The sequence below is a fragment of the Haemaphysalis longicornis genome, unplaced genomic scaffold (assembly GCF_048455015.1).
Source record: "Haemaphysalis longicornis isolate Haplotype H1 unplaced genomic scaffold, Haemaphysalis longicornis Haplotype H1 scaffold_16, whole genome shotgun sequence".
In the NCBI taxonomy this organism is placed as follows: domain Eukaryota; kingdom Metazoa; phylum Arthropoda; class Arachnida; order Ixodida; family Ixodidae; genus Haemaphysalis; species Haemaphysalis longicornis.
In genome coordinates this window covers 8977532-8994325 of record NW_027526266.1, presented here as the reverse complement: position 1 = coordinate 8994325, position 16794 = coordinate 8977532, and the positions used below count along the sequence as shown (strand labels likewise).

Here is a 16794-nt window from a genome sequence, read left to right as displayed (position 1 = left end):
GCTTTTTTCCTTCATATTCTGTTACATTCTAATTGGTTGGGTCGCACAATAGCGTCGTCGATAACTTGTTCCGGGTATTTTTTATTCAGGAGGGTGGTCTTGCGTTCTCCACAGTTTGAGTCAAAGTCGGCTTGGTTCGTGCAAATTCTCCTAAAACGGTGGGCTTGGCTGTGTGGTATTGCTATCTTACAGTGTCTAACATGGCTACTTTCGAAGTGCAAATACTGCCGCGTGTCTGTGGGTTTTCTATACAGTTTAGTTTGAAGCCGACCTTGGGAAGTAGTAACGGTGGCGTCCAGAGCGTTTACACTGTTTTCCGAATAGGAATGAGTAAACGGAATAGTAGGATGGGCTAGGTTAAATGCCTCAATGAAGGTGAGCTCCGCGTGACCGTGCTGCCAGATCATGAATATGTTGTCAATATACCTTTTATAGTACAGTGGCTTTAAGTTTGAGAGTCAAGAAAGTTTGATTCCAAGTGAGCCATAATGAGGTTGGCGTAGTTAAGCCCGATTGGAGTTCCCATTGACCTTCTGCTGACTTGCATAGAGTGAACTCCGTCAAACTCAAAATTGTTGAGTTTAAGAATAAGCCTAAGGAAAGTTTGAAGAGTAGAAAAATCGATGGGTTTGTCGCACGATGACGTCTCATACGCAAGCGAAACAGCGGTGATGCCATCTTCAAGGGGGTGTTAGTATACAGGGACACAACATCGAGGGTTACTAGGAGACAGTTATCAGGAATTTCAATTTGTGAGATGTCTGAGAGAAAATAATCGGTATCCTCAATGAAGGAGGGAAAGCTGGGTGGAATGTCGCAAATGAGATTATTGACATAGCGCGAGAGGGTTTCCGTAACAGCGCCAATGCCAGAAACAAAGGGGGGCCCTGGGTTGTTCCCCTTCAGGATTTTAGGCAGAAGATAGAATTTACCGGCTACTGGGCCTAAATGGATCAGGGAACGAGGAACACAAAACAAATAACATAATATATATATATATATAGGGTTTGGAAATGAGGGGCTCGTTAGGAAATACAGAAAGAAATGCCGGCAGTCTACAACGCCAAAGAAGGCATAGGGGAGTGGTTAGACTATTTATTACCGCTAGTGACGTTACATTATTAATAATTTTTATTAATTACGTGAGACGAAAGAAAGAAAAACATGCGCCCAGAGTGGGGACTGAACCCACGCCTTTCGATTAGATCTCGAATGCCTTACCAATTCGGCTATCTGGGCGACTGTGTTCTGCTTCACTTTCTGGGGTATTTATATTTACTACAACTGTATCTGACGCTTGAGGGTGGTAGCCAGCGCCACTCAGACTACACGGGGAGAAGAGGACCTTCTTTTTCAACCCCCGGGGCGTGACGCGAACGTCTACAGCCTGTCATGAGCGGTCAACTGGCGGGAAACCCTCTTATGCTACCTTGGCATCAAGGCTGCCAGAACCGAGGCCCTCGCTAAGCTTTCGCACGATAATAGGGTTTGGAAATGAGGGGCTCGTTAGGAAATACAGAAAGAAATGCCGGCAGTCTACAACGCCAAAGAAGGCATAGGGGAGTGGTTAGACTATTTATTACCGCTAGTGACGTTACATTATTATTAATTTTTATTAATTACGTGAGAACGAAAGAAAGAAAAACACGCGCCCAGAGTAGGGACCGAACCCACGCCTTTCGATTAGATCTCGAATGCCTTACCAATTCGGCTATCTGTGCGACTGTGTTCTGCTTCACTTTCTGGGGTATTTATATTTACTACAACTGTATCTGACGCTTGAGGGTGGTAGCCAGCGCCCCCTCTGGGGCGCTGGCTACCACCCTCGGGTTCGGTTTCCACTCTGGGCGCGTGTTTTTCTTTCTTTCGTTCTCACGTAATTAATAAAAATTAATAATAATGTAACGTCACTAGCGGTAATAAATAGTCTAACCACTCCCCTATGCCTTCTTTGGCGTTGTAGACTGCTGGCATTTCTTTCTGTATATATATATATATATATATATATATATATATATATATATATATATATATATATAAATATATATATCAAAATTGCAGTCCTTATTGCCAGTGCTGTTTCGCGTTCTGACAGTGTTTTTATAGTGCCGAGTGTTCGATTCCCGCTTCCGGAAAAAACGGCGCATTTTTTCTCGACTTGAATTTTCAATTATTTATTCCTGCATAATAAAAAAAAGGCAATCATACCTCATTCGTCACTATAAAAACACTGTTAAAACGCTAAACAGCACTGGCAATAAGGACTGCAACTTTGATATGTGTCCTTTCGGAATCCCTCATCCCGTACGTCTCTGTTATATATATTTATATATATATATATATATATGTATATATATATATATATAATATTATATATATATATATATATACATATATATATATATATATATATATATATATATATATATATATATATATATATATATATATATACCTGCTGAGAGTCCACTGACGTCAAGGGTTGTTAAATCATCCGGAAAATCCACAGCCACAACAGAAGCCACGGTCTCGACGGGGCCGAAGCACTCTGCGCGTTGCAAGGTGCAGGGACATATATATTTATATATAGCCTGAAAAGGTAAAAACTCACACAAAGCGCGGAATAATAAGGTTAGTAGAGACAGAGACAAACGACCAAGACGTAGAAAATAGAAAGGAGTTTACTGATGTTTCAGGGAGAGGACTCCCTTTTGTCAGAGTACTCTGAAGAAAGGTAGTTCTGTCTCTGTCGTTTGTCTGTCTCTACTAACCTCATATATATATTGTAAGGATGATTTATTCCAAGGCCGAAGGACTGGTCAACTCAAAGTCAGCTCCAGGAGTCAGGAGCACGAAGTCCGCTCTGTAGTGTTGGCCGAGAGCAAAAGCGAGAGGCAGCTTCTTCTTCCTTCCAAGCGTTCGCGATGTGGCTGCCGCCTATTTTTGTCACTTGACTGCGATGATTATGCTCAACGGTTTCGGCACGTACCCTCTGATGGTGAGTGGAGAGTGCTCCCTATACTCGGGTTGCTCTTTCGTGAATAGCGCTGGCGACGGGCATCCTTAAAATTGCCCCCGGGGAAAAAGAGCCATCCTGGTGATCAGGGAGTCAAAATGGTCAGAGACTCAACGTGAGGCTTGATGCGCTGGACATGTACTATACCACGGCCGCGGCGTCGCTGGTCGGGTGATGGGGCAACGGGCTCGCCAATGTAATTGACAGGGGAGGTGCGTTTGATGACACGGTAGGGACCATCGTATCGGGAAATGAGCTTACTGCTCAATTTAAGAGCAGTCGTTGGCACCCACAGCCAAACAAGTGATCCGGGTAAGAAGCTTGGTGCAGAGGTCTTTTCGTCATGCTGTGTCTTCTGTCGTTGTTGGTCTTCCTTGGTTAGTGAACGTGCCAGTTGGCGGCATTCTTCGGCGTGTTTCGCAACGTATGACATGGGCGTGCACTCTGAGTCATCAGGGCTATAAGGAAGTATTGTGTCCAGCGTACAAGAGGGCTCGCGTCCATACAAAAGGAAAAACGGAGAGAAGCCAGCCGTGGCTTGCGTGGCGGTGTTATAAGCATATGTAACAAATGGAAGGATGGTGTCCCAATTAGAATGATCAGATGCCACGTGCATTGCGAGCATATCCCCTAGCGTCCGGTTGAAATGTTCGGTGAGACCATTGGTCTGTGGGTGGTACGCCGTAGTGGTGCAGTGGATGGTTCGGCAGGCTTTGAGGAGGGCTTCTATACCTTAAGACAGAAAAACCCTTCCTCTGTCACTGAGTAGTTCTCTAGGCGCTCCATGTCGTAGAATGAAGTGCCGAAGGAGGAAACAGGCAACTTCAGGCGCAGTTGCAGCCGGCAGTGCTGCGTCTCTGCATATCGGGGCAGGTGGTGAACAGCCACAACAAACCGCCTGTTTCCAGCTGCCCTGCAAGGGAGAGGCCCATAGATGTCGATGCAGACGGGTTGAAGGGTCGTTCTGGACATGGTAAAGGTTGTCGAGGCTCCATTCCTTGGCGAGGTGGAGATTTGCGGTGTTGGCTGTGAACACAGGAACGAACGAACTGACGAACAAAACGGTACATGCCGCGCCAGTAGTACCGCAGGCGCAAACATTGGTAGGCTTTGGGTGCACCAGCATGAGCGCAGTGCGGCTGGTCGTGAAAATATGCGCATATTTCTGCACGTAGGTGGCGAGGAATTACTAGGAGCCACTTGCGACCGTCGGGTTGGTAGTTGCGTCGAAACAGCAGACCGTCACGAATGGCGAAGTGCGACGCTTGCCGGCGTAGATTTCGAGATGCACCTTTCGCCGATGAGCCTGTCAGGAATTTAAAGATGGAGGAAATCCAGGCGTCTTTCTTTTGCTCGGATGACATGGACTGTATCTCCAGTGGTGAGAGGTAACAATCGGTAGTCGAGAGTCGCTCACGTTCATGCGGCAACGGGGAGCGAGAAAGGGCAGCAGCGTCATGGTGCTTCCGGCCTCACCGAGAGGTAACGCGAATATCATATTCCTGGAGTCGCAAAGCCCAGCGTGCTAGGCGACCAGATGGATCTTTTAGTGAGGACAGCCAGCAAAGCGAATGGTGGTCCGTAACAACCTCGACAGGGCGGCCATAGAATTACGGGCGGAACTTTGCAAGTGCCCAAACAACAGCTAAGCATTCTCGCTCTGTCACAGAATAGTTGGTTTCGGCTTTTGTTAGCGTACGACTTGCGTAGGAGACCACATACTCGTCATAACCTGCCTTCCATTGTGCGAGAAGTGCCCCAAACCGACTCCGCTCGCATCGGTGTGAATCTCGGTAGGGGCGTCGGGATCGAATTGGCGCAGGATTGGCGGAGATGTGAGGAGATGACGCAGTTTAGTAAAAGCATCGTCGCAAGCCTTTGACCACTCAGAGATACTGCCTTCCTTGCTGAGGAGCTGTGTCAGTGGCGCGATGAGGGATGCAATGTCCGGTACGAAGCGGCGAAAATATGAACACAGCCCAATGAAGCTCTGAAGGGCCTTCACTGATGTCGGCTTCGGGAACTCTGCCACAGCACGCAACTTGGCAGGATCCGGCAGGACACCAGCTTTAGAGACAACGTGTCCGAGGATGGTAAGCTGTCGGGCAGCAAAACGGCACTTCTTGAGGTTCAGCTGTAGTCCTGCGGTAGTTAAGCACGTCAAAATTTACTCAAGTCGAATGAGATGTGTTGAAAAATCTGGAGAAAAGACCACAATATTATCCAGGTAACAAAGGCATGCCTGCCATTTGAGTCCACGGAGAATGTTGGCCATCATTCGCTCGAAGGTTGCAGGCGCATTGCAGAGGCCAAACGGCATGACGTTAAACTCATAGAGGCCTTCTGGAGTAACAAAGGCCGTTTTTGCCCGATCAGCCTCCGCCATGGGGACCTGCCAATAACCTGAGCATAAGTCAATTGAAGAAAAAAACTCTGCGCCTTGGAGACAATCGAGGGCGTCATCGATTCTTGGCAAAGGATATACGTCTTTGCGGGTTATCTTGTTAAGCCGTCGGTAATCTTCGCAAAACCGGATAGAACCCTCCGTCTTCTTGGCAAGCACTACCGGTGACACCCATGGACTCGTGGATGGTCGCATCACACCACGTTGGAGCATGTCCTCGACTTGTTCGTCAATTACGCGGCGTTCAGTAGGAGAAACATGGTAGAGGCGTTGTCGTAAGGGTGCGTGACTCCCGGTGTCGATGGTGTGTTCAACAGTGGTGGTACGCCCCAGGCCAGTCTGGACAGAATCAAAAGACGTCCGAAATCAGTGCAGCAGTGCAAGAAGTTGGTCTCGTTTGGACGACGAAAGCTTGTCATCAACGGTGCGTAGAAAGACATCTTCAGACGGTGGGGGTGTCGCAGCTGCAGGAGCGCAGAGTCCACTGACGTCAAGGGTTGTTAAATCATCCGGAAAATCCACAGCCACAATAGAAGCCACGGTCTCGACGGGGCAGAAGCACTCTCCGCGTTGCAAGGTACAGGGACATGAGCCGTAGTTAGAAAGGAGAAGTGTAGATTGGCTGTTGCGGATTGGAAGCAGGGAGAAAGGAAGCGGAAGATTTCGGCGCTGGTAAAACAGGGTAGAAGGCGTAAAGGGTACTGTCGCACTGGACACAGATGTGCACGATAAAGAAGCAAGGACGGCGGAATGAGGAGGACTGCTAACTTCTTCCGCGAGGACCAGTTTTACGGCAAAACAAGCAAGCGGGTCATCAGCCGTAGGATCCATGGACGGGAAGAGCTCTACTTCGGCACAGCCACAATCGATTACAGCTCCATGTTGGGATAGAAATTCCCACCCCAGTATTACATCGTAGGAGCACGAAGGCAGGACAACGAACTGGATAACGTATAGGACGTCTCGAATAACGGCACTGGCAGTGCACACGCCTAGTGGATCTATGGGATGAGCCGTAGCAGTCCGCAATAAGAACCCGAGGTGCGGCGTCGTGACCTTCTTTAAGCGGCGGCAGATTTTGGCGTCCATGACCGAAACGGCGGCTCCAGTGTCGACAAGGGCTGAGATTTCGGCGCCGTCTATGACAATACTAATGATGTTTCCGGGAGAGGGAGGAGGTCTTGGGCAGATCGACGAGGACGCAGTTCTTGCCTCCGGAACTGCGGCGCCTAGTTTACCGTTTGCGTTGGGGCAGGACGACGACGCATGGGCGACAGCGAGCGTCGTCGCGGAGACGAAGATCGGCGGCCGGCGAAGTCACGGCTTTCGGAGGGCATAGATGTCACCGGCGAATAAGCGGCGCCCTCCTGAATGAGTTGCGATGGGGCGGTGGAATAAGCGGTGGGAGGGTTGCGTCCAGTTGTCATACTGCGGCGGCAATAGCGGGCGACATGGCCAGGAGCCCTGCATGCAAAGCAAATTGGGCGATTGTCCAGCGTCCTCCAAGGGTTAGTGAGTTGCGGACCAGAGCATCTGGGGGCATACAGGTACGCGGGGCTGCAGAAAGACGGGGCTTTGATGTATGTACCTGGCTGCGACTTCAGCATAAGGTCGCCGTGGGACAGAGTCAAGAAAGGTCGGTGGAGCGACCATCGGCATAGAGGGTATAGAATCGGCAGAAGCCAGAGTTGTGGTGACTGGGGCTGTCGGCGTAGCGTCGGAATAGGGCACGGGGGCGTCAACAACAGCAGTTGACTGCAGTGCAGTTGGAAGGGACTCAGCAACTTGTTGTTGGACAATGGTCCGGAGGTCAGGGCTGAGAGAATATTTACACTCCAGAATGTTAGGCATTACGGACAATTGACGAGCCACTTCCTCGCGCACAAACTGCGTGATTCGCTGAAATAATGTACCGTCACTGTCGTTAGCAGCCAAGCTGCACATAAACTCTGCTTGTGCGACGGGTCACCGAGTCAGAGCCCGCTGCCTACGCAGCTCGTCGAAACTCTGGCAAATGGTAACGACCTCTGCACAGTTTGGGGTTTTTCGCTAGGAGCATTTGGAAGGCATCGTCTTCGATGCCTTTCAGGATGTGCTTGATCTTGTCCGTTTCGGGAATGGCGCTTTCGATCCTCCTGCACAGATATATGACGTCCTCGATGTACGAAATGAAGTTTTCACAACTTTTCTGGGCACATTCAGGCAAGCGCTGCTCCGACCGGAATTTTCGTACAGCGGGGCGCGCAAATACTGCTTGGAAGTCGCCTTTAAATTCTGGCCACGTTTCACGACGGGCTGCATTGTTCAGGAACCATTTCTCCGCGAGCCCAGTCAAAGAATATTCCACGTTATTGAGCTTGAGGCGGTTGTCCAAAATGGTTATGAACGCTCACCCGTTCAAACACGGCAAGCCAGTCGTCGACGTCCTGCTCATCGGTGTCGTTGTACTTGGGAGGGTCCCGCTTACGGATCGCACCAGAGCAGACGATGGGTGTTGGAGTAGGCGGCGGGTTATCGTCGGGAGGCATTGTAGGAGGTTGAAGTGTCCGATTGCGGAGCTCCAGGGCAAGAAAACGACTGCCGACGCGGGTCACGCCATCTCGACGATTGTGCGAAGGCCGATGACGTGGGAAGCTGAGGCTAGGACGGGGAGGGGCCCGCACACTCCACCAAAACTGTAAGTAGGATTTATTCCAGGGCCGAAGAACTGGTCAGCTGAAAGTCAGCTCCAGGAGTCAGGAGCACGAAGTCCGCTCTGTAGTGTTGGCCGAAAGCAAAAGCGAGAGGCAGCTTCTTCTTCATTCCAAGCCTTCGCGATGCGGCTGCCATCTATTGTTGTCACTTTACTGCGATGTTGATGCTCTACTGTCTCGGCACGTACCCTCCTATGGCGAGTGGACAGTGGTTCCTATACTCGGGTTGCTCCTTCGTGAATTGCGCTGGCGACGGGCATCCTTACTATATATATATATATATATATATATATAGCAAAAAAAGAAAGACACACGTCGAAAAAAGAAAAGGTTTAACGTTTCGGCCGAGGGACCGGCCTTCGTCCTGACGAAGGCCGGTCCCTCGGCCGAAACGTTAAACCTTTTCTTTTTTCGACGTGTGTCTTTCTTTTTTTGCTACGACTTGCCGGTGTCCAAGAAATATTTTCCTGCAATATATATATATATATATATATATATATATATATATATATATATATATATATATATAGCGAATCAGAATAGGAAATGAGGGACTCGTAGAAATAACACAGAAATAAGGATTGGCAGTCAAGAAGACCTCGGAAAGCAAAGGGGAGGTTGTGGTAGGCCATTGAAACAGATCAAGAATTTGGAAAGAAAGAAAGAAAGCGAAGAAAAAATGCCCGCCAGGTGGGATCCCACCTGGCGGGCATTTTTTCTTCGCTTTCTTTCTTTCTTTCCAAATTCTTGATCTGTTTCAATGGCCTACCACAACCTCCCCTTTGCTTTCCGAGGTCTTCTTGACTGCCAATCCTTATTTCTGTGTTATATATATATATATATATATATATATATATACAACACAACGGCGAACACAACGGCGAGGCATTCCAATTCCGTGATGGTGTAGTTGCGCTCGGCTCTGGACAGGGTACGGCTGGCGTAAGCGACGACGTGTTGTGCCCCTTCGTGTAACTGGACGAGAACAGCTCCAACGCCCACGCCACTCGCATCGGAGTGGAGCTCGGTGGGTGCCGCGGGATCAAAGTGGCGCAAAATTGGGCCAGAAGTTAACAAAAATTTAAGCTGCTGGAAAGAGGACTCACAGTCGGACGTCCAAGAAAAAGGGCTGTCTTTACAGAGTAAGGACGTCAGGGGATGAGCAATTTGCGCGAAGCCTTGAATGAATCGTCGGAAATACGAGCACAGACCCAAGAAGCTCCTCAGCTCTTTCAGGGATCGTGGGGCTTGGAAATCGCGCATGGCGGAGATCTTCTTGGGATCCGGCCTGATGCCTTCCTTATCTACGAGGAAGCCTAGTACGAGGGCTTGGCGCTCCCCGAAATGACATTTTTTTGAGTTCAACACCAATCCCGCTTCCTCGATGCGGTCCAGGACAATGGCAAGCCTGCTATTGTGCTCTTCAAATGACCTCCCGAAAATAATGACATCGTCGAGATAGCACATGCAGATGTCCCATTTTAAGCCACGCAGAATGGTGTCCATAAAGCGCTCAAATGTAGCGGGCGCATTACATAATCCAAAAGGCATCACATTGAACTCAAAGAGCCCATCAGGCGTCACGAAGGCCGTCTTCTCTTTGTCGGATGGGTGCACTGGAATTTGCCAGTAGCCCGACCGAAGATCGACCGAAGAAAAGTACGACGCTGAATGTAAGCAGTCGATGGCGTCATCAATGCGCGGAAGCGGATACACATCTTTTTTTGTCACAGCATTGAGTCGACGATAATCTACACAAAAGCGCCAAGAGTTATCTTTCTTCTTTACAAGAATCACAGGAGCTGCCCACGGACTTGAAGACTCCCGGATTACCCCTTTTTTCAGCATCTCCTGCGTCTGTTCGGTTATTACCTTGCGCTCAGAAGGGGACACACGGTATGGCTTTTGACGAATCGGTGCCGTATTCTCAGTGATAATCCGATGTTGCATGCGTGACGCCGGCAGTGAAGTTTTCTGGTCATCCCGAGCAAAATCAAATACCGCAGCATGTCGGGTAAGCACCTCAAGTAACACCTGCTGCTTATGAGAAGGAAGCGAGGTATTTATCATGCGCTTGAGCTGGGTGGTGTAGTCTGTGTTGTTGGTAGTCGCGTCTTGCGTCCTATTCACCGCATGAATGGTTACGGCAACGTCTTCGTCGGAACGAGCGAGTTTAAGTCCACGGGGCAAAAGTACGGGTTCACTGGAAGCGTTCACCGTCCAAACGCAGCTGCACCCATCAACGACATCAACCAAAGCACGGGGTATCAGCACATTCTTCTTAACTGCGTTTGTTGCATCCGCCTCCACCAGAACTTCGTAGCTCACTCGAAGAAATGTTTCGGACTTCACAGAGACAAACATAGCCGTCATGGGAGGTAGCAGGACGTCATCGGTGACAGAAAACAGGCCTTTAGTGTCATTACACCCTTCTTCAACATAAATAGGTAGATTTTCGTTTCGGAGCGAAATTTCGCCAGTTCCGCAGTCCAACATCGCACCGCAATCACGTAAAACGTCGATCCCCAATATAACGTCATGAGTTGCCTGGGCTAAAACAATGAACTCCGTTCGAAAGCTGTCTTCGCCAAGAAAAACCGTCGCTGAACAGATTCCAACTGGAAACAAACGCTTGCCTCCGACTCCACGATACTGAATCTTTCGGTCACAGAAAAACATAACTTTTGGCCCAAGACGGGTTTTGAAAGCGAAACTCATGACTGAAACCGCAGCTCCAGTATCTACCAAAGCTTCCGTGTTCAAACCATCTACAGAAACAGTCACTTTGTTCTTTGACATAACGACGGGCAGGGGAATTGGCGAAAATGACCGGCCCGCGACCTCACCCCCGTCGGCCGCAGCATCTAGTTTCCCTCGTGTGGTGAGCTCATTCGGCGGCCTGGCGTTGGAGATCGCGGCCGTCGAGTGGTCGGAGGAGGAGTGAAGCTCCTGTCGGAACCCGGGGAATTATTGCGCATTGCAGTTGGCTGGAACGACCGCTGGAAGGGTGCGTTGGTCTGGTTATCTGTGTATGGCCGTCGAGGTGGCGGTTCGTAATGCTGGGGAGGCCGACGGCAAAAGCGGGAAATGTGGCCGCGGATACCACGTTTGAAGCAGGTGCGCTGTTCACGGAATGCGACCGGTTGACCTAAGGAACGGCGTGGTCGGGAGTAGGCGACAGGTGCGTAACGGATTGGCTCCTCGAAGTAATTTTCATACTCCCGAGGTGGATAACTGAAAGCTGTACGCCTGGTATGGTCTTCATTGTAAGCGGTACGCTCATTCCTATTCCCTGCTCGAACCCAAGGCACCTCAGAGTGACTCTGGACGGCTTGCCCTGTGCATTGACGAAATACTGGGTCAGGAAGAGCGCACTGGTGAAAGCTTTTGTCAAGACACAAACCTTGCTGTGCGAGTTCTTCTCTAATGATGCGACGCACCACCGAAGCTATGTCCTCGGAAGGGGACGAGCCGACGTCCCCGCTGGCAACAGTAGTCACGTTTGCCAGGCGTCCAAACTTGGGGGTGATACGTCGCATTTTCAGGGTTTCGAACGCGCGGCAATGGCGAATTACATCCAGAGCTGACGCCAGGTTTTCCTTAGTTATGAGGTAGTTATAAACATCCTCAGCGATACCTTTAAGCAGGTGACCTACTTTGTCCTCGTCTGGCATCGAAGGATTAACGAGGCTGCACAGTTTGAGGACTTCTTCAATATATGTGGTACAAGTTTCGCCCGGAACTTGAGCTCTCTGCGCAAGAGTCTGCTCTGCCTTCTTCTTTCGGGCAGCCGTGTCACCGAAGCTCGCCCGGAATTCGTTGACGAAACTGTCCCATGTATCAAATCTGTGCTCATGATTGTCATACCACATTAATGCAGTAAGGTCCAAGGAGAAGACCACGTTCTCGAGCTGTTCGCGAGCGTCCCACCTGTTATACTTGCTGACTCGTTGGTAGTGCTTGAGCCAGTCCTCGGCGTCTTCCTCGATAGTTCCATTAAACTTGCGTGGTTCTCTCTGATGAGGCCAGACACCGACCCTTCCAGGGGAGGTGGCACCCGTCGGCCCCGTTGGCATTGTCGCTTCTTCCGGAGGTAGCCCGGCAGCACGCCTGCTGCGTAGAAAATAGGGTGGTTCCGCCTCTTCCATGACGACGAATTACCCAGCACCTCCACCAGATGCTACGGACGTAAAAAATGGATGAAGGGTTTATTTACAAGTCGTGCGGAGCCACAGGCAAGACGTGCTACCACAGATGCCGGTCAGCAGCGAGCCGGGGAAAAACTCTTCTTCGCCCTCCTCTTCTACGTGTCAGCATACCCCCTGGATCCCGCTCCACTGGAACATACCCTACACAGGCGATTGACTGCCGACTAACGTAACAGACAACCTAGTGATTGTCCTGTACCTAACACTGTAACAATATGTATATATATATATATATTGTAATGAAACTGCGTCCATCTGTCATGCTTCCATGTTTATTCTGCCCCCGAAAGCGCACCGCTTCTATCTTCGTTTCCAGTCGGCGGCCGTACTCCTTGGTTTGGCTGGATTGGCCGCTGACGTTGCTTTCAGCTTTTGCTGTGTAATTCTTCATCTTCACTGCTTCACACTCAGCCACACTGCGATGAATGCCACCGGCGAGCTGTTTGAGCCGGTCCCTTACGTTGACACCCGTGTGGTTGTTCGCTTCTCGTCGGTGGGCATGCCTCGTGGCTCTGTGGCTCATCTCTTCCTCTCTATCTGGCACCAGGGATATGCTTTCTTTCGCTCCAAAGGAAGCCATGGCGGCTTCTCGAATGATCATGTTCTGTGTGCTTTTGCCGCCGCTCGTAGCTTCTTCGGTTTTTCCTTTGCTGAATGACTTTACTTTTGTCACTGTCTATTTGGGCGAGGGTTTATGGAAAGTTCTTGTCTGCGATGATTGCCTCCTTCTGTCCTTCACCCTCCTCGGCGGCTGACCAGGAAATCTCGGAGCCACTGGCGTTCCGCGTCACTTTGTTGCCGTCGAGCTGCGCAAAGGAGTCTTCGTGACTAGCGCAAGGGATCTTTTTACTGGCCAAGCTTTTGGGTATTTGTAGGTCGGTTGTCTGCATCAGATTTTGTTGGCCTTCCAGCAGGAAGAGGTTGAGTAACGGTGGTGGCCGGTCCTCCGTCAGCGACAGCCCTTCCTAACCTCGACGAGTCGAAGGTGGCCCGGATGCCTGCATTAGGCATGGAGGAAGCCATCCACTGGTTATGGTGTTGGTGTGGAGACTTGGGATGCGGGGCAACGTCGTCAGTAACAATGGGATTCATCTTGCTGCCTGTCTCCTCCTCTTTCAAGAAAGTATAACTCGATTCAGGACCAGGTCCACGGGACTCCGCCAGGGTCTGTACTGATTCCAGTAGGTGAGACTCCTGTGCCTGCCGGGTTGCATTCCGTTGCAGTTCTACCACAAGGTGGATAAAATCTTGCACGGTCAAATCTGGGGTCCGCACAGTCAAGATTGCAGCTTGGACATGGTCAGCCAGGCCATTTATGACATGCTGCCTGGCCGCACGGCACACCCCAAGAGTCCGCTGCCTACGAGCAGTCATACCTTCTGAGGCATGTAGACCTTGATGTCTTCACCGCGGCCTTGGTGCCGGCGGCGCATTTCCGTGTGGCAGGCGTCGTAGGGGCCTGGGAAGTCACCAAAAGCAGCAAGAAGCGCCCCGCTCCTGCCTGCCCGGGTCGAATGTGTGTTTCCTTGTACATATGCCATACCCGCGCAGCGTCGCGAAGGCGTTCTTCAGCGATTCACCTCTTCATGTGCTCGGGTCACGCGTGGCAAGCGGCAAGGGTGTCAATACGTTGTACCCACCGAACAGTGTCGTCCTGGAATCCACAAAATACCGGGACGTCAGCGTGGGCAGGCGATGAGAGCGCGCTGCCATGGACCGCGTATTCCGGGGCGGGCACGACGTCGGCGAGCCGCCGGCACACCTCTGTGAGGGCCTGGACAGCTCAAGAAGGGTGGCCGCCACGCGCATCACTGGTCACCATCTGTGGTGTCAGGATAGCCTCTGCATCACTGCCCCCATTTACATGTAGGGTCCAGTATACATACAGGCGTTTAACATGTTTATTTGCACAATATTGAGAACGGGTGAAGTTTGCTTCAGCAGCAACGCAAGGTACGCTTAAAAGACGCAGCGCAAGTTCGCCCACGCTATGGGTAAGCCATAACGTTTGGAGGAGCGGGAGAAGGGGAATAGCGGGTGCTATCGCCGAAGTAACGGTCGAGGGAGAAGGGCCGGAGCCAGCACGCTTTCGCCTCGTGGTGAGGACTACAGGTTTACCAAATAGCGAAACAGCGGCCCGCCGTCGAACATTGTAGGTTCAGCGTACTGCGCGAAGCGGTGTAACAAGTCGAAGAACGCTGGCCTCACCATTTCATCCTGGTAACAGTTTTTCTTTCGTGCCAGATGTGTCTTCATCTACAGCTTCAAAGACGCCCCGCAACGAGCAGGGATCAGGCAAGGAAGGGGAGCAAAGTCTAAGCCGTTTACGGTCATCACACCATACCTTCGCAGACACCCCATTCACCGTACCACCGACATCGCAGGTAGAGACGCACACTGCCTCTCTCTACACAAACAGCGGCCAAGATCTGCAGCACCACTGCAATTATTCTGCTATTTTTCTTACACAAGTTTTCCGGAGTGGGATTGAGGCGCAATAAAGTTAAGAAAACAACGAAGACAACACGAAAAATAGGAGAACCTGAGAGGCGTGTAGGTTCGTTTGAGGAACGGCTGCAGCCTTCATCTTCAGGAAATAATTTCAGCCCACGAATGGATACACTTCAAACACTTTTCATCCCTTCGGACAGTACTTAATAAACGGAGCCTAAAAGACCTCTACCACAAAAAATGCGCTACCGAAATTCTACATCTATAGGAACACTGTTTATTGTGTTATGTTTTAAAAACATCTTTGACATTTTTTTCACGTTTTCGGGCTGAAATTTCCAAAATCACACTCATTCTGTTACGTGTTTCGAAAAGTAAATCCTGAAACATTTTCGGCGCTTTTGTAGACAGCGTATATAAGGACAACAAATTTCGCATTTTTACGGCAGGAACACCTAATAAGAAATCTCGCTAAACGCAGTTTCCCGTAAATGCATTTTATTACATTAGCTGGCGGATAGGCGAAGTTACGTGAAGCAGGTTTTAGGCATTCGAATCAGTTTTCTGTAAAAGAAAAACCATTTGATGTGCGAACATGCCTGCTGTTTAAAAAGGAAATTTTGAAAAAAATGTTTTGTGCTTGTTTACAAGCTTAGTAGGGCAACGTTTTGTATTCAAGAATACTGAGCATCTTCAGTGTGATTGAAATGTACTTCCGAAATTTAGTCTTCTAGGCCCACCAGCGTGTCTGAGAATAGAAAACACTTCTAACACCTTTTCACTTTTGTCAGGGTGTAACGGACGCTATTTTGGAGTCGATTTAAGGCGAAATCGTTAAAAAAACCGGTTTCGTATCTGCGCGGCTAACTTTCCCGGAAAAAGCCATTCCATACCTCATTGAGTTGAATAGATCCTTACGTGGTGGCAGGGCGCCGTTAATGAACCATGGGAGTTGCTAACCATAAATTCAAAACTATTTACACGATGTCGGCGATAAGCAGCCTGTGCTCCTCGAAGAGCTCATTCTTCGCCACACGTTGGGCCCACTACCCTTCATCATCATGTTATTTCCGCGAAACATCCCTCTCGTTGAAGGGGACAGTGCCTGTGGAGTACGCAGTAAATGCACAGGTCAGTTGAGGATGCGTGATGATAGGAAAAATGGAAATATCCTTGGCACCACAGATGAGTATGAGGGTCGTGTTAGAACGGGCCTCGGAACAGTAATGCCTGCCGAACCAATGAAGCACCGTCCAAAGCCCTCTTTTAGCGCCGGAGATATGGGTAGGGGAAAAGCGTCGTCATCTTTTCAGGTAGCGGCTGGTCACGCCGGTTAGTCTCGGCCGGTCATAGGCTGCGATCACAGCGCTGGGAATTGTGTTCATCTATGGCTCACCGGTGTTCGGGTGGGCCGACGCGATCCAACAGCCTTTGGCCGATGTTCACGAGCAGAAATGAAGCGAAGATAGGGACAGGAGGCCATAAACCCCACTACCTCTATCGAAAGATGTTGCCTGGTGGCGGAACACAGGAAGTGAACCACAGAAGACGCGACCGATGCATTTACAGTGTTTGCACGATGTCAGCCATAAACGAGCACGCGCAGATATTCCACCCCTCACGACTTGTTCTTCGCCGGAGATAGGAGTAGCTGCTTTATTCTTCATCTTCATCTTCCCGCACCACGTAACAACATATTCGGTGTTTGTAAATTAAGCCTATTACGAAAAGCTGATTCGCAGCATAGGGTTCAATAGAGAAAACCCTGAATATACTGTTTGAAGATGTTGAGTACAGCGTATATCAGAAACGCACTTATATCTCTCAACAGTCAGATTATACATGTATGCGAAAACAAAGTTTCTGTTCTTTGTTCATTCAGTGTAAAATTCGCGAAAACACAGCCGTTGTTTATTTTGCGCCAAGTTTAAATATATTTGCACACTTTCATGAATATAGATATAAAAGTTCGGTCCAGTCTACGATGCACTATTGGGTGTGTTAGTCAGTTAATAGGTGAGT

The 16794-nt window shown here is 49.7% G+C and overlaps 1 protein-coding gene across 1 annotated transcript in view; it reads right to left on the bottom strand.

Moving 5' to 3' along the window:
• LOC144166216 (sentrin-specific protease 8-like) overlaps window positions 1-14130 on the bottom strand; it is a 58573-nt gene extending 44443 nt beyond the window's left edge. The window contains exons 1-3 of the mRNA XM_077695801.1: window positions 13962-14130; window positions 13698-13780; window positions 13292-13521 (exon numbers count right to left, since the gene is read on the bottom strand). Coding sequence (XP_077551927.1) covers window positions 13292-13521; window positions 13698-13780; window positions 13962-14130 — 482 coding nt within the window. The remainder of the gene's footprint in view (window positions 1-13291; window positions 13522-13697; window positions 13781-13961) is intronic.
• Window positions 14131-16794: the final 2664 nt, after the last annotated feature.